Source organism: Pelodiscus sinensis, chromosome 1 (assembly GCF_049634645.1).
Source record: "Pelodiscus sinensis isolate JC-2024 chromosome 1, ASM4963464v1, whole genome shotgun sequence".
In the NCBI taxonomy this organism is placed as follows: Eukaryota; Metazoa; Chordata; order Testudines; family Trionychidae; genus Pelodiscus; species Pelodiscus sinensis.
In genome coordinates, this window is record NC_134711.1 from 222,321,887 (window position 1) to 222,345,568 (window position 23,682).

At 44.0% G+C, this 23,682-nt stretch overlaps 2 protein-coding genes across 6 annotated transcripts in view; one reads left to right on the top strand and one right to left on the bottom strand.

Annotated features, from left to right (window-relative positions):
* Window positions 1–14,514, top strand: part of LOC102455433 (arylsulfatase H) — a 64,650-nt gene extending 50,136 nt beyond the window's left edge. The window contains exon 11 of the mRNA XM_075915626.1: window positions 13,984–14,514. Coding sequence (XP_075771741.1) covers window positions 13,984–14,015 — 32 coding nt within the window. The 3' untranslated portion in view covers window positions 14,016–14,514. The remainder of the gene's footprint in view (window positions 1–13,983) is intronic.
* The window catches only part of GYG2 (glycogenin 2), a 33,523-nt gene that overhangs the window by 2,946 nt on the left and 6,895 nt on the right, over window positions 1–23,682 (bottom strand). The window contains exons 2-9 of one of the 5 annotated variants that reach the window (XM_075915647.1): window positions 20,596–20,705; window positions 16,788–16,926; window positions 14,888–15,062; window positions 13,132–13,294; window positions 8,865–8,991; window positions 7,493–7,715; window positions 4,122–4,262; window positions 1,953–2,066 (exon numbers count right to left, since the gene is read on the bottom strand). In XM_075915647.1, coding sequence (XP_075771762.1) covers window positions 1,953–2,066; window positions 4,122–4,262; window positions 7,493–7,715; window positions 8,865–8,991; window positions 13,132–13,294; window positions 14,888–15,062; window positions 16,788–16,926; window positions 20,596–20,632 — 1,119 coding nt within the window. In that variant the 5' untranslated portion in view covers window positions 20,633–20,705. Of the gene's footprint in view, window positions 1–1,952; window positions 2,067–4,121; window positions 4,263–7,492; window positions 7,716–8,864; window positions 8,992–13,131; window positions 13,295–14,887; window positions 15,063–16,787; window positions 16,930–20,595; window positions 20,706–23,682 lie in introns of all 5 variants that reach the window. The other 4 variants (XM_014577857.3, XM_075915658.1, XM_006112254.4 and 1 more) reach the window with 4 other exon arrangements.

Below are 23,682 nucleotides of genomic sequence, written 5' to 3' on the forward strand. Positions count from 1 at the left end.
AGTTTAGCTACAGCTACTCAAGAGAGATCTTGGAGTCATTGTGGACATGTCTCTGAAAATATCCACTCCATGTGCAGCATCAGCTCAAAAAACCACACAAAAAACCCAAACAGAATGTTAGGAATCATTTTTCTGTCTTATTCTGTCTTAAAAAAAAAATATATCTTATTGCCTCTCTATAAAGCCATGGTATACCCACATCTTGAATACTTTGCGTACAGCCTCATATCAAAAGATATATTTGCATTGGAAAAGGTTCAGAAAAGGGCAACAAAAATGATTAGGGGCTTGGAATGGGTCCCATATGAAAAGAGACTGGGATTTTCAGCTTAGAAAAGAGGAGACTATGGGGGCATATGACAGAGGTCTAATAAAATCATGACTGGTGTGGAAAAAGTCAATAAGGAAAAGTTAGTTCTTATATTGTGGGAACCAATAAATAACGGTCACCAAATGGAACTAACAGGTAGGTTGAAAGAGGGAAGTTTTTCCCCTTACACAGCACATGGTTGGCCTGTGAAACTTCTTGCCAGAGGATATTGCGAAAACCAGGACTTCAACAAGGCTCAAGAAAGAGCCAGAGAGATTCATGGAGGTTAGGTCCATTAATGGCTATTAGCCAGGATGGGTAGGAATGGGGTCCCTAGCCTCTGTTTGTCTGGAAATTGGTGACAGGAGAGGGATCACATGATATTACCTGTTCTATTCATTCCCTCTGGAGCATCCTGGCATTGGCCACTGTCGGAGGACTGGATACCGGGGTAGATGGACCTTTGGTCTGACCCAGTATGGCCTTTCTTATGACTGGGATTATAGTTTTGTCTCCAAAGAGTTAGTGGACAAGGCAGTAAGAATTCCAGGTAGAAACAGCTACATTCATCAGATACCATCAATAATTATCCTGAAACTCATGTCAATTTTAATTAGAAAAGGACCACTCAGTGCAGATAGATTTGAATATCCTTCAGAGGAGCAATCTTAACAATTTTGGTCCGGAGACCCAATTAGGAAAGGTTATTATGTGAATCAGAGATCATGAACAAGTATGGATATATTATAGCGTTTCATAAGAAATTTTGCAATGCCAAAACTTTGTCTAATATTTTAAATTTTCATATAGTGCCCACCAAATCTAAAAGTTTAAAATACTGTGGATATAGCACCAGCCATCTATCTATGGCAGCTCATAAAGTAGTAGTTGAATGTTTGCTCTATCTGAACATACTGCTCAGAGAAGAAGGTCCTCTGCCATCAACTCATTCAGAAAGCTCCACATAGCCCTTTGAACACTTGCAGGAAATTCATAAGGCAACTTCAAAAATGAAGCTCCAGATCTTTCTGCTTAGTTACCAATTCATACACCTAAGGCCCAACAACCAAGGAACAAAGTTTTGCACAGCATATCTACTCCTTGGAGCTATGCAGGTGACACAAAACCGGACGCTTCCTTCTTAAGTAAATATGCAATGCCTGCTAATACATGGCTAACCCATTTACTTATCTTTATTACATGGATTAAAGGTAAACTTTGGATATTATTAATGACAAAAAGTTAAATATTATGGATGAAATTCTGGTTCTGTCCAAGTCAGTGGCAAAATTCCCACTGAGCTGAATGGAACCAAGATTTAATATTTTAATTTTTTTTTATCTTAAAGCTAAAAATAATTTAAACACACCAATTGAAACAAGTACTTATTCCAAGACCTAAGACTAATTTTATGATCTTAACACTTTAGATTAACATTCAAAAGTGTACAAAGAGAGCTTTGTAAACAAGGTCTGAAAGTAGTAAAGATATTACACAGAGAAAATTTCTATATCTGCCTTATATATATTTATTACTTTAAGCCATAATTAGCTGATCTTTCCCAAAATTGTGTTGGCAAAGAATGAAATAAATGCACAAAGCCTCGCAACAAGGATGGATCACAAAAAGTTGTTGTGTATACCAGCTTCAAGGTTTGTTGTGGGGCAGGATGAAAGACAGGCTGCTCTAATGGTTGGTTTGGCTCAGGGAGACGGACTTCAGAGCTGCGTTGTTCAACTTGAGGTACTACAGGTGTCTGAAATATAAGTGTAAAGCTTTATTAATTGATTAATTTACTTATAAATATTCATGATTACAAGATTTCTGCGTTCAGTGTGAGAATTCACACATACTAGAGTTAATTTGAAGAGGATGTTATCAAGATAAAGTTATTAAAGAAACTTTACAGCAGTGGTACCCAACCTTTTGGGGCGCCAGGCACCTGGGGGCGGGGCCGTGTGTGTTGTGCATCCGGGGGAGGGGCCGCATAGTCGCTGTGCGCCCAGGGCGGGGCCACGCATGTGCCGTGTGCAGGGCCAGCTCTAGGTTTTTTACCTCCCTAAGCAAAAACATTTTTGGCCACCCTGCCCCGCCCCCCGCTGGAGGACAGGCACTGACAAGGAAAGCACCCCTTTCACCTTGTGGCTCTGACTCCCACCACGCCCTCCGGCCAAACCCAGCCTACACATCTTGTCTCCCCTCCACACACATCCCCATCCACACATCCCAACCCCCACCCACCGAACCCAGTTTCCACCTCCTCCCCCCTCCCAGGCAAACTCAACCCCTCAGTGACCGGATGCAGCCTGCCCCCCTTCTGTTCCACACCTGATCACCCTGCACCCTGTCTTCACTCCCAGCCAAACTCGATCTCCCCCTCCCCACCGGACCCAGTCCGCTTCCCTCTCCTACTTCCCCCCACTGACTGAACTCCATCTCCTTTCCCTCTCCCTGCCAAACCCTCCTGCCTCCTCCCCCCAGCACATGTGGAAATGTCGGAGCACCCTAGGGGAGGGGGTGAAAGTGGCATGGGTCGCCCTGGGGGGGGATGCACACGCACACAGTCGGGAAACAAAGGGCAAGGCCAGGGACACCTCTCCCCCCATCTCTGAGCCAGGGCAGGCGAGGCCCCCTCAGGCTGCAACCACATCGGGCTGCAAAGTAGCTCTCCCCTCCCCCCAGCCTAAGCACCTCTGCTTGAATCATCCCCTGGACTGGGCAGGGCCTTCCTTCTGCCCAGCCCCACCAAGGCTGCAGCTCTACCCTCCCTCCGCGACCAGCACTGAGGCAGAGAAAAGGGGGAGAGTTGCCCCCCATTTGCCAATGTGCACTACTTCCCCCCGCCCCCTGCAAATTACACACTCCTGCAAATTTCTTGGCCAAGGGTGCCCGCTCCGGCTGGAGGGGTCATTAGTAAGCGTGAGGCAGGCAGAGAGAAGACCAAAGGCACCTGGCTCACAGCGTGGTCCCTGGCTGCAGTGACCGGGGCTGCCCCTTGCCCGGCCCTGGATCGCTCTGTGAAGCCTGCCCTGCACAGCCCGGGGAAGAGTGGCTTGCCCACCAGGGCCGTAGTGCTCTGGCGCCGCTGCTGTTTTCAAAGCTTGTGGTGCGCCCCCTGCACATCAGGCTACACTGGCTGGTGCCAGTCAGAGAAGCGCTAACTATCCCCGGGGCGCCAAAGTCTGCTTCATGAATGGGAGGCTCCCTTGAGCATTTCCCGCTCCGCTGCCACTGGGCAGCGGCAGCTGTGCTGGGAAGGTGACTGGAGCAGCGCGTGGCCAGCACTCCTGCTGGGGCTGCCCCGCTGCAACGCCCTCTCCCTGGTGCACTCTAGAGGGCGCGCTTTTCTCCCTGGTGCCGAGGGAAGGCAGCGAGGAAGCCCTGGAACCATGATTTCATGACGCCTCAGCCAATCACAGCAGGGCTGCGAGTTCGACTTGCCCCACACACCCCGCCTGCCAAGGGTGGCTCGCTGCTGGCCCATCACATGCTCTGCTGCCCCTCCCATTGCCTTGGGCGGCCACAGGGAGGCCCATGTTGGGCGGTAAGGGTTAGTTCTCTGGCCAGTGTCTCTCAGGGGCGGCCGAAATGCCGCCTCAAGCACGTGCTTGGTTTGCTGGTGCCTAGAGCTGGCACTCCATGGGCGCACATAAGTGCTCCGGCAGGCGCCATGGCGCCTGCGGGCACTGTGTTGGGGACCACTTCTTTAGAGATTTACATGTGGGTTTTCATAACTATATCCACCACTGCTAGTGCCAAATATGTAAAAAGAAAAATACATGCTCAAAAAATATATACACCTTGTACTTACGATTTTATTATCAAACTCTTCAGGTGCAGAAGCAGTGATGTCCATTTCAGATGTTTGTTCTAGAAATGTGGGTATTTGCAGAGAATTGATAACCAGAGGAGTCTCATTTTTCAGTCTAATTTCATCATCATAGAAAACATGCTAGCAAAAACAAAACCACATCACTGTAAGAGGAATTTTGAAACAAAACTATTTTATGGAATGTGGCATTAACAGGTTATTAAAAAATATTTATACTTTCTTCAGGATACAAGGCTCCCAGTGGTATTTTCTTCTTGATTAGGGCGTCCTAGTTCATTCTACTTTACATTCTATGGTTTCTTTATTGTACCAAACATGGCGGGGAGGGGGGAAGGGGGAAGAGAAACAAAAATTGCAAATATCTACAATCTGCCATTCCCCTTCCTCTTCTCTTCTTCTTGATTTTCTAAAACCAGAAGAAAAAAAAAAAAAAAAAAAACCACACACCACCACCCTCCAACTGATTTGATGAGCCCATTTAAGTTTTATAATCATCCTCCAGCTAAAAACACATGGTTGGGAAAAATCCATGTAAGTAATATTTGAATAATCAAAATCAAAGTATTCTCTATCCCCCACTTCTAGTTGCCGCTTTCTCATTGGAAACCATAATCTACTCATCAGCACCTGTTCCACACTAGCCACTTTTAAAGAAATATATTCTTCATTTGCATATTTAAATTAAAATTTAATACCGAATTGCATGCTTACAGCTATAAAACTTTCAGATAAAGCTTTTTTCAATAAGTTTAAAATATGATCCTCCTACAGTTAAAATGCAGTTCTGAAAAGATGAAATGGCTGTATTCTGTAGCTGTGTCTTCAGCGGATGCAAGTCAGTTCAGCTTAATCATACACAGTGGAGCAATGCTGATTTACATCAGCTCAAAATCTGGCTCCAAAGCTTTGAGAGTTTTTTCCCCCCTCCCTATGCAAGGGACAGTGGAGTTTTTTAGGCTCAATTTATAAACATTATTCATAACATTGTCTTCAAAGATTTTTTTTCTTAGCATCAAAAGTGACGTACTATAGGTTAAATCTCTCTAGTCTCTCAGGGTATGTCTACACTATAAAGTAAATTCGAACTAACAAACGTTAGTTCAAATTAACTTTGATAGGCGCTACACTAGCGCTCCGCTAGTTCGAACTTAATTCGAACTAGCGGAGCACTTAGTTCGAACTAGGTAAACCTCATTCTACGAGGACTAAGCCTAGTTTGAACTTACTAGTTCGAATTAAGGGGTGTGTAGCCCCTTAATTTGAACTAGTGGGAGGCTAGCCCTCCCCAGCTTTTCCTGGTGGCCACTCTGGCCAACACCAGGGAAACTCTATGCCCCCCTCCCGGCCCCGGACCCCTTAAAGGGGCACGGGCTGGCTACGACGCTCGTGCCAGGTGCAAGCCTGCCAGCACCCAGCTAGCAGACCCTGCACCTGGCACGGCTCGAGCCAGCCACCCGATGCCCCCCAGCCCTCCCCCTCTTCCCGGGACCAGGCTGGCGGCTCCCGGGAGCTTGTCCGGGACCGCAAGAGGTGGGCACCCGCCTTGTCGAGTGCAGACATCGTGGACCTCGTCCACGACCTCCGCACTAGGCACAGGAAAGTGGCCGTCTAGGACAGGAGAGCTGCCAGCCTGGCCACCCAGGAGCAGGTGTGCATGAAAAATCAAGGTGGTCCACTGAGACCCTCGACCCTGAGCCCTGAGCTTACAATGGCCGTACCGGGTCAGACCAAAGGTCCATCTAGCCAAGTAGCCTGTCTGCCAACAGCGGCCAACGCTAGGGACCCTGGAGGGGATGGACCGAAGACCAAGCCATTTGTCTCGTGCCATCCATCTCCAGCCTTCCACAAAGTTTGGGCAGGGACACCACTCCTACCCCCTGGCTAATACCACTCCATGGACCCAACCTCCATGACTTTATCTAACTTCTCTTTAAACTCTGTTCTAGTTCTAGCCTTCACAGCCTCCTGCAGCAAGGAGTTCCACAGGTTGACTCTTTGCTTTGTGAAGAACAACTTTCTGTTACTAGTTTGAAGCCTGCTACCCATTCCTTTCCTTTGGTGTCCTCTAGTCCTTCTATTATGGGAACTAATGAAGAACTTTTCTTGATGCACCCTCTCCACCCCACTCATGCTTTTATAGACCTCTATCCTGTCCCCCCTCAGTCTCCTCTTTTCTAAACTGAAAAGTCCCAGTCTCTTTAGCCTCTCTTCATATGGGACCTCTTCCAAACCCCTGATCATTGTAGTTGCCCTCTCCTCTCCTCCCCTCTCTCTCACCTCCTTTTCCCAGTCTCCCCGAGTTTTGTTCAATAAAGAGAATCTATTTTTGACCACACGTTTTCTTTATTTTGTAAATCAGGAAGGGGGGCTAGGGAAGGGTAAGTGAAAGGAGGTGAGGGAGGAATGGGGTACGAGCCCCCGATGGGGAGGACTGGGCTGGCTCTGCGGGCGGAAGCTCTCCTGCAGTCCCCCAATTACCCCCTCTCCCCAGATGGCAGCCTGCGGCAAGAGCAGCCGGTCTGATGGCCGAATGCTGTGATGTGCCCAGTGTGGGCACTCCACGCCAGGACTGCTTTGCAAGCGGGGCACCCCTGAGAATGGTCTGTCCGGGGTGGGGGTCGGGTCCCTTTAAACACAGCCCTCGGCTAGCCTGAGGCAGCAGCTCCACGCTAGAAGTCCGCACCTGATGCCCTGCCGGCACTGCTTCCGGCCATCCTTAATCCCGGTTCAGGGTCCACTTAATGTGGACATGCTAGTTCTAATTAGCAAAACGCTAATTCGAACTAGTTTTTTAGTCTGGATGCATTAGTTCGAATTAGCTTAGTTTGAATTAACTAAGTCGAACTAAGTTAGTTCGAATTAGCGCTGTAGTGTAGACATACCCTCAGAAATCTCTGGTGAGCTACATTCATGGGCCAGTATGATTTCAATTAGCAAGATGTCTACTTATCATGGGTGTGACCAAGTTTCCCCAGTGTCCCATAAAGTTTGTTTACAGCCACTAGTCCTGGCTCTCAGTGTTCTGTGCTGCTATTTAGCTCCAATGTACCCCTAAAAGTCTAAGAGCCTAATAAGCAGCAGAAGTGTTGGAAATGCTGCTAGACAACATTGACCTCCTATGGTCAGGTGAACAATAAGCTAATACTCTGCACAGAGGTATAATTATCACATTCATCTCTAGTTAATATCTGTCAATAAATGTTTGACTGTTTTAAAGATAATCAGAAGCCAGCATGCTTCTCCATCTCTCCATGCCAAAAAGTCAAAGTAATAATTTTTATCTATGGAGTTAGCCAGTGTTTCAATTTTGGCATATTCCCGGTTGGCCCTTTTCCAAGACAAAACTTTACCTTTTGTCCCTGGGACTCTGAATTTGCCATCTCTTGACATTTTTCTAACAAAGGCAATATGTTAGCATAGTATATCTTCCACCAGAGTTGAAGAAATGAGAACTGATTTGGAGATCCTGAGGTGGCACCATCATGCATAATTGTTCTTGTCTGAGGGTTGTACGTATAGTGCCATGGCTTTGTTGACCCCAAAAAATGAACGACCTTTGCATCTCTGCCAAAACTATGGAAGACACACAAATACATAATTATGATATAGGAATAAATACATTCCGATTGGCATTTCATAATAAATGTGTATGCTTGGTGCTATAACATCTTGCAGCAACTATCAGGACTAGAGATGTTAAAAATGTGGTTAATCAAGTAACCATACCTGCTGAAGATTTCAGTAGTTACATGCAGGGGGAGGCAGAGGGGAAGAGGGAAGAGGCAGCTCCCCAGGAGCTGGTGTGCATGTAGAGCTTGTTTTTAAGCTGGCTCCTCAGGCATACTGGCTCCTGCCTACCTGCTCATTGGTTTACTGTGTGAGCAGTTACTTTCACATCCCGACTTTTACAAATTAATAAGGTCTAGGAAATATCACCAGAATTGATCTCAGTTATGCACAGTTGAAAACTGTGCTGAATTAAAATTGTATTCATTTGAATTGATTTATTGCTTCCACTCACTGCCCCCGCCCCCAGCAGAAACAGCATTGCCATTTGTTTCCTACTGCTGAGTCCAATTGAAAGTATTCAGAAACTCATTGTTTCTTCTTGAACATTTCTCTCCAAATTACTTTTAAAAAAATGTCCTGCGTCAGTGTTCTGTGCTGTTATTAAGCTCTAATTTACCCCTAAATGTGTTGTAATATCCCAGTAATCAATGGCAGTGCTGGTAACGTTGCTAGACAATATTGACCTCCCATGGTCTGACACGGGCGGATAGAGAGCAGGGCGAGTGGGGCGGCCACCCTGGGCCCCGAGCTTCAAGAAGCCCTGCGCATGCGCCATGGCGCCACCATGCATGTGCCGTGGCAAAGGGGAGGCCCCGCGAAATTCTGCTGCCCTGGGCCCCGCAAAATCCTCATCTGCCCCTGGTCTGACAAATTCTCTGGTTTGGCACTGGTCAGGTCCCAAGGATTCCAGACTAGAGAGGCTCAGTCTGTACTGTTATATAAGCCTGGTATTCTGCATCAGACCAGATGCAGAAGACTCATTATTGTACTCCTACTTCTTGTCACATTAAAATCACATTGTGTGTTCTTCTGCTAGATTAACTTCTAATCAACAAGTTTCAGAATGGGTCGCTATCCTTTTCTCTTATAATTGAGCAAAATACTTTAAAGGATTGTTTAGCATTGCCATCATCCATCAGTAATACTACTTACTGTTTGAAAGCAGGAACATAGGTGTAAATAGCACTACTGCTTAAGTTGTAGATAAATGGTAAATGTTTGCCAATATCTGTTGTTGCCCAATTACTGAAGAAACTGTTTAATAAGCCTTGATCACCACCTAGAACATAATTTAAAAAAGCATTAAAAAACACACAACAAAACACACACATTGATCTAAGCTACAATTTGTCCAAACATTTAATGGCTGAGAAAATTCAGGGCTGAAAAAAGAAAACAAGCTGAGTACAACCAAGACACTCTGCTCTAAAACAGGAGTTATTTGAATCATACAGATTTACAGTCCTGTGCAGTGTCCTGGGACCACAAGCCTGCATGTGTATGTGCAGAGTAAGTGGAAGCTGGGCATTAATTTCTTGCTGGTCTCCAAAGTAGATGATTGGAGCCTCATCTCTAACTCCAATCTCTGGCTTGTGGGGGGAGGTAATCTAAGAAAGAGCCAGTGTCTCCTCTCCCCCGCCCTACCCAACTCCGAGTACTGTTTCTGCGGCTGCACAGACACAGCAAAAACAGTCTAACCCACAGTAAATCTGTGGCCTCTACAGTAATTTAGATTAATCTTTTAGACTCCAAAGAGGAAGTTACATGAATATTCACTGCTGTCTAGCTTCCAAAGGCCAGCTTAAGTATGAGAAGAAAAAAAAAAGCAAAATATTCAAATTGGATTAAAGTTGCCTGTAAGCAGCAGCTAGTCAAAAGAGACAACCGAGGTGATGGTGGGTTGGAAGATAAGGAAATAGAAGCAATGGTGTTATACTAGTGTAACTGTTTGCAGAATTAGGGCTAAGGACATAAATGAGCAGGTATTTGGCTAATCATGTGGTCGATACAATTCAACTACATAATTAGTCAATAAGGGCAGGCACTTTGCAGAGCCAGAGCAAGGGCAGCTCCCGGATAGGTTTCTGGCTAGGAATGCAGCTCTGCCTTTTAAATATAGTACTAGTGGGGCAGTTCTTACTGCATTTAAAAGGCAGAGCCACAGCTCTCCTGCTCCCAGCTCACGCCAGCTCCAGCAGCACCTGTTCATGGTTGCCCAGACTGGCTGTGGGCAAAGGCTGTCCACAGCAAGCCTGGGCCATTGCAGGCAGAGGCTGCTTTATGGCAGCCTCCTCTACCTCACCTTGTTGTTTCTTAAGCCAGCTTCCCCCAGTACTGGTTCATGCCTTTCCCCCCCCCCCCCCCCCCCCCCACACCCCTTCTGTGGAGTGTTAGGGGGAAGCAAGTAGTTGAGTACTCAACTTGACTACCCAATAAACTTAGGCTTATTGGAGAGTCTAGTACTAGACTATTTGCTTACATCCTAATTAGGGTCTTGACTAATTATACTTAAAGTTAATATAAATACATAATAAAATTCTACAGCAGGAATTTGATAGCATGAGAAATAATAAAACTTGCCAAATAATTAAGACTAGGAGGAAACAGAAGTTAAGAGTTCATGGAATCATAAAAATGTTGAGCTGGAAGAGACCATGAGAGGTCACCTAGTTCAGCCCCTCCCCCTACACTTAGGCAAGATGAAGTATATCTCTAGACTATCTCTGACAGGTGTTTGTCAAGCCTATCCTTAAAAACAGCCAGTGATGGGGAATTTCACAACCTGCCCTGGAAATCTATTACACAGCTTGTGTATCCTTGAAAAGCTTTCCTTACTATCTAACATCTGCTGCAGATTAAGCCAATTGCTGCTTCTCCTACTCTCAGCATTTGCTCACCATAACCTTTGTAACAACCTTTCACATATCTGAAAACTCAGATTTAACCTCAGTCCTTCTCTTTCAACATGCCTATTTTTTAAACTTTTCCTCATTGGCCAGGTTTTCCAAATATTTTATCGTTTCTTTCATTCTCTTCTGGACTCTCACTAAATTGTTCACATCTTTATTGAAATGTGGCCTCCAGAATTGGTCAGGGTACTTCAGCTGAAGCCTCCCAACTGAAGACTAGAACCGGACAATTACTTCCCATGTATTAACATTTCTATTAATATAGCCCATGAAGATATTAGCCTTTTCACTATTTCATGACATTGCTGATTCATATTCAGGGGCATCCATTACAATCCCCAGACCCTTTCCTGCAATACTACTGCCTAGCCCACGGGTGGACAATAATTTTTGATGGGGGACTACTCCAAGGCTGTGTCCACATTGGCATCCTTTTCCAGAAAGGGATGCTAAGGAGACACTTAGGAATTGCAAATCCGTGGGGGATTTAAATATCCCCCGCAGCATTTGCATTTACATGGCTGCCGCTTGGCTGCCGCTTTTTTCCCGGAGAAAAGCGCCAGCGTAGACGCGATTCTCTGGAAAATAAGCCCTTTTCCGGAAGATCCCTTATTCCTACTTTCAAGGGCTTATTTTCCGGAGAATCGCGTCTTCACTGGCGCTTTTCTCCAGCAAAATCCCTGAGCTGGAAAAAAGCAGCAGCCATGTAAATGCAAATGCCACGGGGGATATTTAAATCCCCCGCGGATTTGCAATTCCGAAGTGTCTCATTAGCATCCCTTTTCCGGAAGGGATGCCAATGTAGACACAGCCCAAGAGTTTGGAAAATGGTCAAGGGCCTCACTCTTCCATGATCGTAATGGAGGAGATACATAAAAATGGCTATACTGGGTCAGACTAAAGGTCCATCTAGTCCAGTATCCTGTCTGCCAGCAATGGCCAGTGCCAGATGCCCCAGAGGGAGGGAACGCAACAGGTAATCCTCACGTAATCACTCCCCTGTAATTCACCTCCAGAGAAACCGAGACTGAGGCTAGGGACATCATTCCTATTCATCCTGGCTAAAAGTCATTGATGGACCTAGGCTATGAATTTATTTAGCTCTTTTTTGAACCCTGTTAAAGTTCTAGCCTTCACCTCATCCTCTGGCAAGGAGTTCCACAGGTTGACTGAGCTGAGTGAAGAAAAACTTTCCTTTGCTTATTTTAAAACCTGCTGCCTATTCATTTCATTTGGTGAGCCCTAGTTCTTATATTGTGGGAATAAGTAATTCACTTTTTCCACACCAGTCATGATTTTATAAACCTCTATCATATCCCCTTAGTCTACTCTTTTCTAAGCTGAGAAGTCCCAGTCTTCTTAAATCACATCATTACTGAAGATATTGATTAGTACCTCTTTGGGACCCTACTCGATTCCTACTTCCTGTTTAACAGCAAACCACTGATAATTACCCTGAGTACAGTCTTTTATCCAGTTTTCCACCCTCCTTAGAGGGAATTTTCCTAGTTTGCTTTGCTAAAGTGACATGTGAGACAGCCCCAAAAGCTTAACTCCTGTCCCCCCCCAAAAAACCAAGTGCTCACATTTACAGCTTTCGCCCTGAGGCCAGTAACCATGTCAAAAAAAGGAAATAATCCATCCTGACAAATCCATGCTGGCTATGAACCTTATAATTGGTTCTAGTATATTTTCAGGTACCCAAGTTGGGCTGAATGATCTATAATTCCTGGATTCTTTTTTGTTCCCGGTCTAAAAATAAGTTGTTTTCTCATTTCTAGTCCACTGGAAAAATCTGTCCTCTGAGTTCTTGAAGATAGTCACCAATGGTTCTGAGATTATGTAAGAAAGTGGCTGAAGCACTCTTGGATGAGTTTAATCAGTCCCTATTGACCTGAATATTAAATATTTTTAGCTTGTTTTTCCCCTGTTTTGGCTTGTGTTATTCCCCCTTGTTGTAAACTGTGTCAAGTATCTGGGAACAATTTACTTTAATCTTCTCTAAAAAGGTAAGATAGATGACATCAAGATGGCAGAAGTGTTTGTCTGTTAGCTCTTCTTCCCCAATAAGCAGAAAGCCTACCCTTTTCCATCCTTCTCTTGCTCCTAATATATTTACAATACTTCTTATTGACTTTCATGTCCCTTGGCTAGGTGTTATTCATTGTGTACCTTAGCCTTTCTGATTTTGTCCCTACGTTTGTGCTATTGTTCTGTATTCACACTTGTAATTTGCACACTTACAGACAAGAGAAAGAATAGTTTTGAAGTAAGTTTAAGTGAAATAATTAGTAGCGAGGTAGAGATAAATTCAGCTTTTCTGATCCACAGTTCTAGCGTGAACTGGAGCTATAATAATTTGCATCAGCAGAGGATCTGCCCCTTCGGTGTTTTGAGAGATAATTTCTTCCTTCTGCTCTGCTAAGTAGTACACTCAGCTCTTTACAGTTATGGAAAATTGGCTTATGAGGGTAAGGGTAATTTTTTACACTATGTTCGCTCAGACTTACCATCAAAACTGCCATGCTCATTAGCAAACTGCAGCAGGTTGTTATAGGTTTGTAAGGAAGGTCGAAAGACAAACACACCACTATTAAAGCAGTCTGGCCAGCCAGAATCAGGAGCTGCTGAAAGCTCTTCCCGTTCAAACAGTTCATCGATATTACATAACACCTGGGGGGTGGGGGACAAATTTAAGATTTTTGAAGTCACATTTCATGAACACGGAGCTGCCTTTAACATGTGAACAGCTAAATCAATACTTATGGATTAAATACAGGTTGAACCCAACCCCCCGGTCCGGCACCCTTGGGACCCAAACTGTCCTGAACAAAGGAATTTGTCAGACCAGGGGAAAGTCAGGCATCTGGGATCTCCCAGAGCTCCCCTCCTGGCTGCTGCCCTGGGAGAATCCGGAGGCCTGACTGCCTCTGGTCACCTGCTTGGCTCTGCTACTCCGGGAGGGGTGGAAGGGTTCTCTGACCCTGCTCAGCAGAGATAACTGTTGCTCTCAGGGGAGGATGTCCCTGATCACGCTCCCTGCACAGCTATCTACCCCCAGCTCACTGACCCTGAAGGTTGCCATGAACCAGAACAACTCTGCTCCCAACAATGTTCAACCTCTAGGGCTTTCTGGTGTAGCAACACCTGTGGTCCTCCCTGACCACAGATGTTGCTGGACCAGAAAGTCCTGGACAAGAGAGGTTCACCCTGTACTATCCTTGTCAGGGAAGCACCAAGATTTTAGAGCACATTAAAACAGTGACAACATAAAAGAGGATGTGGATTAGAATTTTCATTTATAACTTTCCTTAATTTCTATGGCAAAATACTGACTAATGAAATTACATCATCCTCCCCAGGTTTAAATGGCAAATACCTCATAATACTCTAGTGCAACAAGAAAAACACCATATTTACACCACAGAGTACACAGGCCTTGCTGGAGAGAAAGAATACTTCTGGGCATGCTGCAGAGCCCATCTGTTTGGGCAAGTAATAAGGATTGGGGAAAGCCATATGTCTGAAAGATCTGGTTTGGCATGGACTTGGGGAGTTGGCTGAGTGGAGCACTATTTTTTTTTTAAGATTGTTTGGGTTTATTTTTGGAACTGTTTGCCTCGTGTTTGCTGATTTCTTTCTTTTAAGCTTTGAAGAGTGACTGCTCAGTTAATACTACAGCATTGAAGACCAAATCCTCCACTGTTGAAATCCTGGATTAATACTTCAAAGTCAAGGGAGAGATGCTATATTAACTGAACATCTGGCCTAAAGAGTACCTGGGCCATGCAATCATAAAATTGTAAGAAATAAAATAGTGAATAAATGTTTACCACAAAAAGGCAAAATTCAATTTAAAAAATAAATAAATAAATAAACAAACAAACCACACACACCACACCACTTCTCCTAAATCTTTTTGGTAAACACAAAATATAGGACCACACCTCAATTTATTTTTTCAGTCCCAGAGACAACTATTCAACTTTATTTCTAATATAAACAATAAGCTGGCCCAACAAAATTAACTGCTTAAGTATACAGCATGGCCCATGGGAATCATTTTTGGGGGGGGGGGGGGGGAGGAAGAAGGGATCATGGTCATAGTTTGCACAGTTTGTTAATATGGGGGATTATTGCAGTACAAACTCTTGATCTTTGGGTCCCCTTACACTGAGTGATACCACTCTGGACTTGACAACTGAATACATTCTGCTAGAATTTAATATCACTGAACCCCAGTAACATGATAACCATTCTACTCACCAGAGTGTCTGCATCCATAAAGACACATTTGCTATACTGAGTGAGAGTCCAACAGTGAAGTTTGGTGAAGGTTACACTCAGCTCTGGCCTCTCCAGCAGAGACAAGTGCATTGAATCAGCACTGTAAATCTCATCCACTTCAATCACCTCGTCAAACACACTGCAGAGCACAGCCCTGACAAAGCAAACAAAAATACAGGAATACAATACAATTTAGTAACATTTTTCAGTTTAACAGTGCAAAAATTCTGGCATGAAGAGAAGTGGGCCTATAAGGATATTCAGTACTTATTTAAAAAAAAAAAGCCACATACAAACTAGAGAGTGTAAACCCAGATGTAAACAAGAACTCGGCCCTAGAGGTAACAGTAGGGGTGCAAGTTACAAACTCCCTTCTACTAAGGACCAGTGCATCTCAGTAAGTGGTTGTTCTGGCTGGGGAAGATGGTGTGACTAGGACCCTCACCTTTTCAGTGCACCCTAATATAGCATTTTCTAAGTAGACAGTGAAGCTGCCTTCTCATTGCATAGCTATGCAGAACCCCATTATCTGCCACTTCTGCAGTGCATGGTCCCTCCCTGGGGACAGCTATAACAGCAAGGCCTGCTATCTGTACTAGAGATGTAATAGTACAGTTGATTAACCAATAAGTTTCTGCTTATTGGTTAATGCTATAGACTACATGCATTCTCCTCCACCACTCCACCCCTTGCCAGTAATTTTTTTAGCAGGCTGGCCAGCAGCCCAGCTCAGTCCTGGCTTGCACTGGGTCCTGGACCTACCCCCACTGCCACTCTGCATTTAAATTGTGTTAGAAGCCAGGCAGCCGAGCTCAGTTCTGGCTCATGCCAGGTCTGGGAGCTCAGACCCCTCTCCCCCCCAACCCAGACAAGGGCTGCCAGGGGACTGTAGAATAGTCAACTAGCCAATAATAATTCATGAAGTCAATCAACTATTCAATTAACTGATATTTAAACATCCCTAATCTGCACCTCCCTGTGCTTATTGGTTATACCGGTTTAAAATATATGTGATACCTATTTTACTTTTGCTTCAAGACTTCACAAAAAAAAATTAAATTGAAGTGTGTGTCTTTTGAATCATTAACAAAACCTTTCTAGACCGTATTGAAGTGGATTATTATGATCAACATTTACAAGCCTGGAACACGAATAAAATCTTTAAGGTAATTTATTTAGATCACCAACAGTACAAAAAGAGAATAAGACAAACCCTGAACTCAGAAACTTAGAACTGAGGCCAGGTCTACACTAGGGGGCAATGTTGAACTAAGGTTTGGAACTCCAGCTATTTGAAAAAGAGTACCTTAAATTAAGTTACAACAGCACTTCCACTGTGGGGAGGGGGAAGGGGTTCCACAGGAAACACTGTCAACTCCCCTTTCTCTTCTTGGACTAAAGTAAGCATGATCAGCAGTTGATTTAGCGAGTCCTCATAAGACCCACAAAATTGATCCCAGGAGATTAAGCCCCACAGTCCCCCAGTAAGTGTAGATAATGCCTCAGAAGGACTAACTGGATCTCAGAATTAGTCATAGAAATGGGGTTTGGGGGGTAGGTATGTGTGTGTTAACATTTTGTTTGAGTGGGATTTTTTGTTGTTGAATAACATTTTTAAAAAAAGCACCAAAGCCCTTCTTTCACTTTGACTCAAGTCATTTAGATACTTTGGAAAAATATTATTCTTGCCAATAAGTGGAAAAAACATTGAATGTTTTTTAAAACCTTGGGTTTAGTTTCTTTGAATAGCAAGAAACTAAGGTAGGAATTAAACTAAACACACTGCAGGCTTATTTGTTATTATGACAAAGTCAAGGAAAGTCTTGTTTGCAACTGATTATTTTTCACATTAACTACAGCTGAGATTGTGAATTCTTACCTCATCACACTGGAGACCTGTGGTGTAATTAGTATAGCCAGCTTTCTAGATGTCACGTGATTCCTCAAGGATTGCCCAAGAACCAGAGCTCCTTGGCAATAATCATCGTCACTACCAAGGGTCACAAATGCCTGATCTGCTACTGTAAACAAATATTTAGAATGATTATTTTACCCGTACAATTCAAGTGTTCTTGGCAGCATTCCACCATCCATCTTCTCCTCCAGATAACAAACAGACTATAGCTTATAAGAACCTGTGCTCTATGATAAGCTCCTTTCCTTTCCCTGCCAAAAGGCAAAACTGCATAGAGAATTCCAGGCACACATTTGTAGAACATGTCCATTTGTTTGTTAACCCCTCATTTAGGTTAATATCTGCTGTGAGTTTGTAGACTCACCTTAAAATTGATTTATAAACAAGTCATTTCCGCGGTGTTGTCCCACAACACCATTGCCAAATCATGCCAGCGTACCTTTTCAATCATGTATGCATGCAGTACAGGTTGCACCTCCAAAACCAGAACTCTCTGGTCTGGCAACATCTGGATCAGAGAACCCCAGTAGCCTAGTGGCAGGAGAGCAATCCTGAAGGAGCTGGGTTGAAACAGCAAGATGGGGCAGGGGCTGGCAGCAGCCCCCACAACAGCTTGACCCGGTCTCAGTGCAGCAGAGCATCCCTTACAGCACAGGATCAAGCCGGTAACAGTCTATGGCAGTACAGGGCTGGGGCCCGAGCCCTGGGCAGCTTGTGGAAGCCGGACAAAAGCTGGGGCTGGCAGCAGCCCCCAGCCGCATGGGGCTGGACCCTTCGACAGCCTGTGGAAGCAGGGCTAGCACCTGTGGGCTGCTGTGCAGCAAGAGTCCACTCTCTCGGCAGCCCATAGTAGAGGGAATGGGGCTGGGGCTGGACAGCCTCAGCAGCTCACAGCAGCATGCGTCCGGAGCCTTGGACGGCCCGCAGAAGCATGGCCAAAGCCTGCAGGCTGCTGCAGGGCTATGACTGGAGCCTGAGACCCTAGTAGGGTTGCCAGATACTTAAAAATTTGGTTGGGAAAAAAATTTGGATAGGAGGGGAAAAAAGGGGTGGGGGGATAAGAGGGGAGGGAAGAAAAGCCACAGTTGTTTAATTAAAAAAAAAAAAAAAAAAAAAAAACACAACCAGAAGATACCAGACACTTTACATGGCTGGTATTTTCGGGTTTTTTTTTTTATTATTAAACTGGACAGTCCAGGCCAATACCAGACGCCTGGCAACCTTAGACCCTGGCAGCCTGTGGTAGTGTGGGCTGCTGAAGCCTGGCAGCAGTGGGGTCAGCAATGCAGCAGGCAGCCCAGCAGGGGCTGGAGGGCGTCTCTCTGCCTATTCCTCCCAGCTGGCAGAGTCACCAGCTGGAGGCTATGGCAGAGAACAGTCTCTAGTCCAGCAAATTCCCTGGTATGGAACCAGTCAGGTCCCGGGGGTACCAGATAAGAGATGTCTGGCCTGTATAATCCAACTAGTTAGGCAAATTGTCTCACTCATCATTAATCAGACAAAAAACACACTGCTGCATGTTGTACAGGCAGAAGACAAGAAATTGCTAAATCCACCTCTTTTCCTGACCTCTAATCGAAACAATATTCAGAAAGGAGAGAGAAAAGTACCTTAACAGAGTTACTAGGCTGGCTTGGTAAATAGGTATTCCTTGGCATGCCAGCACACAGCCCCCAGCAGGAGTAACTTACCTCAGATGGCAAGGACCCTATGACGACTCTCTCCCATGCTTTATGAAAGTTGATTTGTGAATATAAATATGCACAACTCCAAGATGCTTCAGACAAAATACATCATGTAACCTTATCCACTTTAATGCTGCAGTCTGCATACCCGGTTTTGATGCACATAGGATTCTTGTATGTGAAGTTAGAAACAGGAAGTGAGTGTTGTTTTAAATGTTCTAATGACAGCCATTACTGGTGCACCAGAAGTCTGATGTAGGGATGTTCAATACTGGTAAATTGAATAGTTGATTAATTAACTCATAAATTCGTATCAGTTACTTGACTATTCTATAGTCTCCAAGGGTGGGGCTGGCAGCCAGTATGCTGTAGCCCCACTCCTGAGGAGCCCTCAGACACTCTGCACAGCTGCCTCTGTATCAGAGGCAGCAGCACAGAGTGCCAGGCAGGAGCTGGTCTGCGAGGGCAGCCAGTTTATTAAAAAAAAAAAAAAAAAAAAAAAAAAAAAAAACAAACATACCACACACACACACACACACACACACACACACACCAGACTCCCCCTCATGGACCAGCTGCTTGGCTTGCCACCCTGTGCCTCCTGATACAGAGGCATCAGTGCGGGATGGCAGCAGCCCTTGTCCAGGGACAGGGTGCCTGAGCTCCTGGACCCGGCGTGAGCCAGAACCGAGCCAGGCTGCCTGCCCACCTAGCTCCTAATACACTTTAAATGCAGAGAGTTACAGCAGTGGTAGATCCTGGACCTGGCGCAAACTGGGACTGAGCCAGACTGCTAAAAACCATTTACAGGTGGGTGTATCTGGTTCTTACTTCTCAATTTGTGAGAAGTTTGAGAATGTGGCTGGAGTCAAATTCTGCCTTTGGATACATGTGCAGAGCACCACAGAGCAGCCATTTAGTATCACACTAGTATATTGGCAGGCAGAACCTGGTTCATGGTATCCTAGAAGTGACTGCCACAATGTTCTGGGACTGGAACCCAGCACCGCAGCTCCACAGTAGCTATTTTTAGTGACCCGGCCCTGGGATATTTCCTCTGCCCCAACTAGTTTTTCATTTTCCTACCAAACATCTTGGAGTCTTCCACATATAATTTCAAACACCTCAGTGCTAATACATGACTGTTAGAGGATTACAATGGACAAGTCTGCTGTATGTTTTAAAGTATTCTCCAAGACAGAAGTCTGGGGGAAAAGTGCATATTTCTTCTCAATGCTCTGTCATCTCTTTTCTCGAAAGAAAATTATACTGTTACAACAGATGCGTATATAGTTTGACAGTTCTCATGAAAAACTTTGAGGGAAATAAACTAAAATCAGATTTACTGATCTGATGCTGTCTAGTAAAGGAATCAGTTTTTGCAGAGGAGATAGTTGGTCAAGGAATAACTAAAGTTATGTGGGGGGAAATACCATGTAGTACTGCAGTTAAAAGGGCTGTCAGAAGTTAATTCTAAGATACTACGTTCTGCTTGTAGTTTATTTTTAAATTCTATAATTATCCCTTTGTTGTATAACTCATTGTTCATACAGGTGGTGTAGAAGAGTACACTGTGAAATTCTAGACTTGGTAAAAAGAAAAATGGAGAAAAGACAACCTCTGTTCTTAAAATAGAGAGCTTCTGCAAACTGAAATGTGATCTGCTTTCCTCTTATTTCAATTTTGATTAATAAAAGCAATTTCTCTTTTCTGTCATTGATGACTATTTCTATGGATATTGGAAGTATTATGGGGTTCTTTTTTCTTCCTCTTGTCCTTGCAAGATTGTGATAGACAATATAGAAGATTCTTCATCTGGCAACTTCCCATTCCCTTCAGGTAGGGTTGCCAGATGGTTTCAACAAAAATACCAGACACTGACATTACATCACAATCTACATTACATCTTATTTAGAAAATGCCAGACAGTTATATTTTCCTCATTTATATTTTCTCAATTTGTTTCCAGACCAAAGCTCAAATCATCTCAAGGGGTCTTCTGTGACCACCCTCCATATCAGGAACTCCCAGGTCTACAAAATGTTCATACCTGTGCTTCTTGCCCCAAAGGAAATAAAACAGCCTACCTCCTCCATTGGTGCTGTAGCAGTCTCCACACTTCATTGCACTAACAGCTGTTTATTTTGTTCACTGAGCTCACATCATTATTCCAGGGTCTCTGCCTGGTGATATAAGCCTATTAACAAACATCATCATGTAATAGGTTTTTGCTTTCTAATAGGAATTCTGTTGGGGAAAACTAAGCTCACAAAGCTAGTGGTGACTGGCATCTCCTGTGAGTGAGCTGCCCATTGGCCAAGATGTCCAGGCTCACAAGGCCACAGTTGACCAGGAGATGGCTTGTCAGACATATGCCACTGACTCCCACAAACTGTTGGATATTGTCAGTCATATTTTTTTGGCAGAATTATTAAATCAGCCCCACCACTTAAAAGTACAGGCCACTATGCAGAAGCAAGTTATACCAGCAATGGCATAAGATTTTCCTCAAAGTGACCATCTCAACTGGAATTTCTCAAAAGCACAGTACATACTATATTAACAGCTCCAGGCAAAACCAGCATTACTGGGTGAAGCAAACTGTTCTAGAGGAATATAGTACGTACATACTAATTAAGTGGTAAGAGATAATAAAGTGCATTTAATTTAATGCATTTATTATTTCTACCCAGAAATAAGAATCTAAAGGTGTAATGTTTTAAAACTAACGGTATCTCGAAAGAGGAATGCAGTGGAGTGAAGTTGCAAGTGAAGCACAGATTTGAATTTCCCACACTTCATTTGCATAATTGCAGCCAGGCACCATTTCGAAATACCCCATTTCAAAATAGTGCCCAGACACGATTATGCAAATGAAGCACAGGAAATTCAAATCTGTGCTTCACTTGCAATTTTGCTCAGCTGCACTTGCATTGCTCTCTCAAAAGAGGAATGCAGTGTAGACATACCCTAAGAGTGATTGATATTAAAAGTTACTCAACATATATAAGTTGAAAGAGGAACCTATTTGCTCAGGCTAGGTCTACAATGCAAGGTTTTTGCGCAAAAACCTTCAGCGCATGCACACCTCAAATGCGCTTTTGCGCAAGTAAATCAACAGTAAAATGGCAGAACACAGGGCTTTTGGAATGTAGGTAAAGCTTTTACGAGGCATAACTACTTTTTATGCTACAACTGTTGCACAAAAGAGCATGTGTGGACTCTCTGCAGGGGTTTCTTGTGCAAATAGAGCCGATCCAAAAAAGCCCAGGTGCTCTGATGGCCATTCTGTGAATGGCATCAGAGCTTTCTTGCGCTAGAACATTCATGCAGTGTGGCTGCTCTCTTGTCCACACCTCAAAGCGCAGGAAGTTTGTGGAAGATCTTTCGCAGAAAGCTTCTTGCACAAAAGGCCTGCAGTGTAGACGCAGTCCCAGTGTAAAGCTATTTCTAACACTTAACTAGGTATGGCGCTCAGCAGTGTGAGCAAGACCTCCACCCTTCTGAGCAACGTAAGTTACGCCAAAAGAAACACCAGTGTGGACAGCAGTATGTTGGCAGCAGACACTCTCACTGATATAGTTACTATTGCTCGTTGGAGGTGGTTTAATTATGCTGACATGAGAGCGCTCACTCAGCAGCTAAATGAGCCATTTCACAGCAGCACCGGCACAGTTTGTGTACACAAACATGGCCTAGATAAAACAGCTCAAAATGTATTCAGAAGCCAAGAGCTTCCAAGGCTAGAAAAAAAAAACCCACCCTGAGAAAACAAAAATACATACATGGGGAGCAGGCATTATATGTGGCAAAGGTCGGGTCAAATTTGTATGGCTCAGATGAACGAGGGCAGAGCCCAACGGGGGCTCTTGTACAATTCAAAGCTGGTGTGCTGCCTGCAGCCCAGAGTCAGCGGGTCTTCTCCCTGGTCCCAGGCTGCAGTTCCGCATTCCTCATTTGAATTGTACATGTCAAACAAGGAATGCAGAAGTGCCTATTGACTAGTCGAGGGAAATTCGACTACCTGACTAGTATATTAACCGTTCCTTAATTAAAACACAATTTCCCTAATGTTTGATTACAGAGGTTTTTTTAAACTTAAACTGCACGCAATGCAAGATCCAGACTAGAACCATTCAAATCAATTGCGAGTAGATGACATAGTCTTAACATTTTTTTAGAAAAAAAAGCTATAAATAAAGATGACCCACATAGAGATCAAGCATTTATTTAAAAAAAAAAAAAGTAATGGCTGCGGACGTTGCTTTAGCAATGCTAATAAATGAAGCTTTCAAAGGGAAAAGATGAAGAGACATTTCTTAGATAAGAAATATGCACCACGGGTACTGTTGACCCAAAAATGTAAAAAAAAAAAAAAAAAAAAAAAAAAAAAATTAAAAAAACCTACAATACTCAGAGGAATTAAAACTGAAATGTACTCTTCTCAACCCAGAAAATAACCATGAAATAGGAGCTTAAATCTTAATATACTATTTTAAAAAGAACCATGAAGCCAAACTATCATTTTCTTTTTTTTTTTTTTAAAGAAAGCTACTTGTTACCAAACTTGAATATTTACACAATCTCTCTAAAAACAGGTGAATTACTCAACTTGTTATTCCAATTTATGCCTCTGACATTCTCATGCTCAGAATATTCCTAACCAAAATTATCACAAGAGCTACAATAAATGAACTACATTGTGAACAGTAACATTTTACATTTGACACTTCAAACAAGAGGCCTTTTTTATATTTAATTGCATCCTGGAATACCTTTGTTAGGTCTATTTAACTACAGTATATAGAAGACTTACCCCAGCATTGCTCAGGTCCTTAACTCATTTTTTTTTTTTTTTTTAAGAAAATAAAATTACGATGTACATGCTTCAAGTAAATCATTGTTATAAGGGATGGGGCAACGATGAGGGTGTCGGTATGCAGGCTGCCCCAGGGAGAGATGACAACCCTGGCTCTCCCTCACTGCAGCAGCTTGTGGCCAGGTGAGAAGTGCTTCTTCATGGCTGCTGCAGCTCCAGTGGGCACAGCCAAGGTAGGGGTGCATGTCCCGCAGCTAGGGCATGTCCAGGTTTGTCTGCCCCTTGCATTCCGCAGGCAGAGTGAGAAATGAAGCAAACTACTGTCCCAGTCTCCATCTCTGGCTCCTTGCTGCAT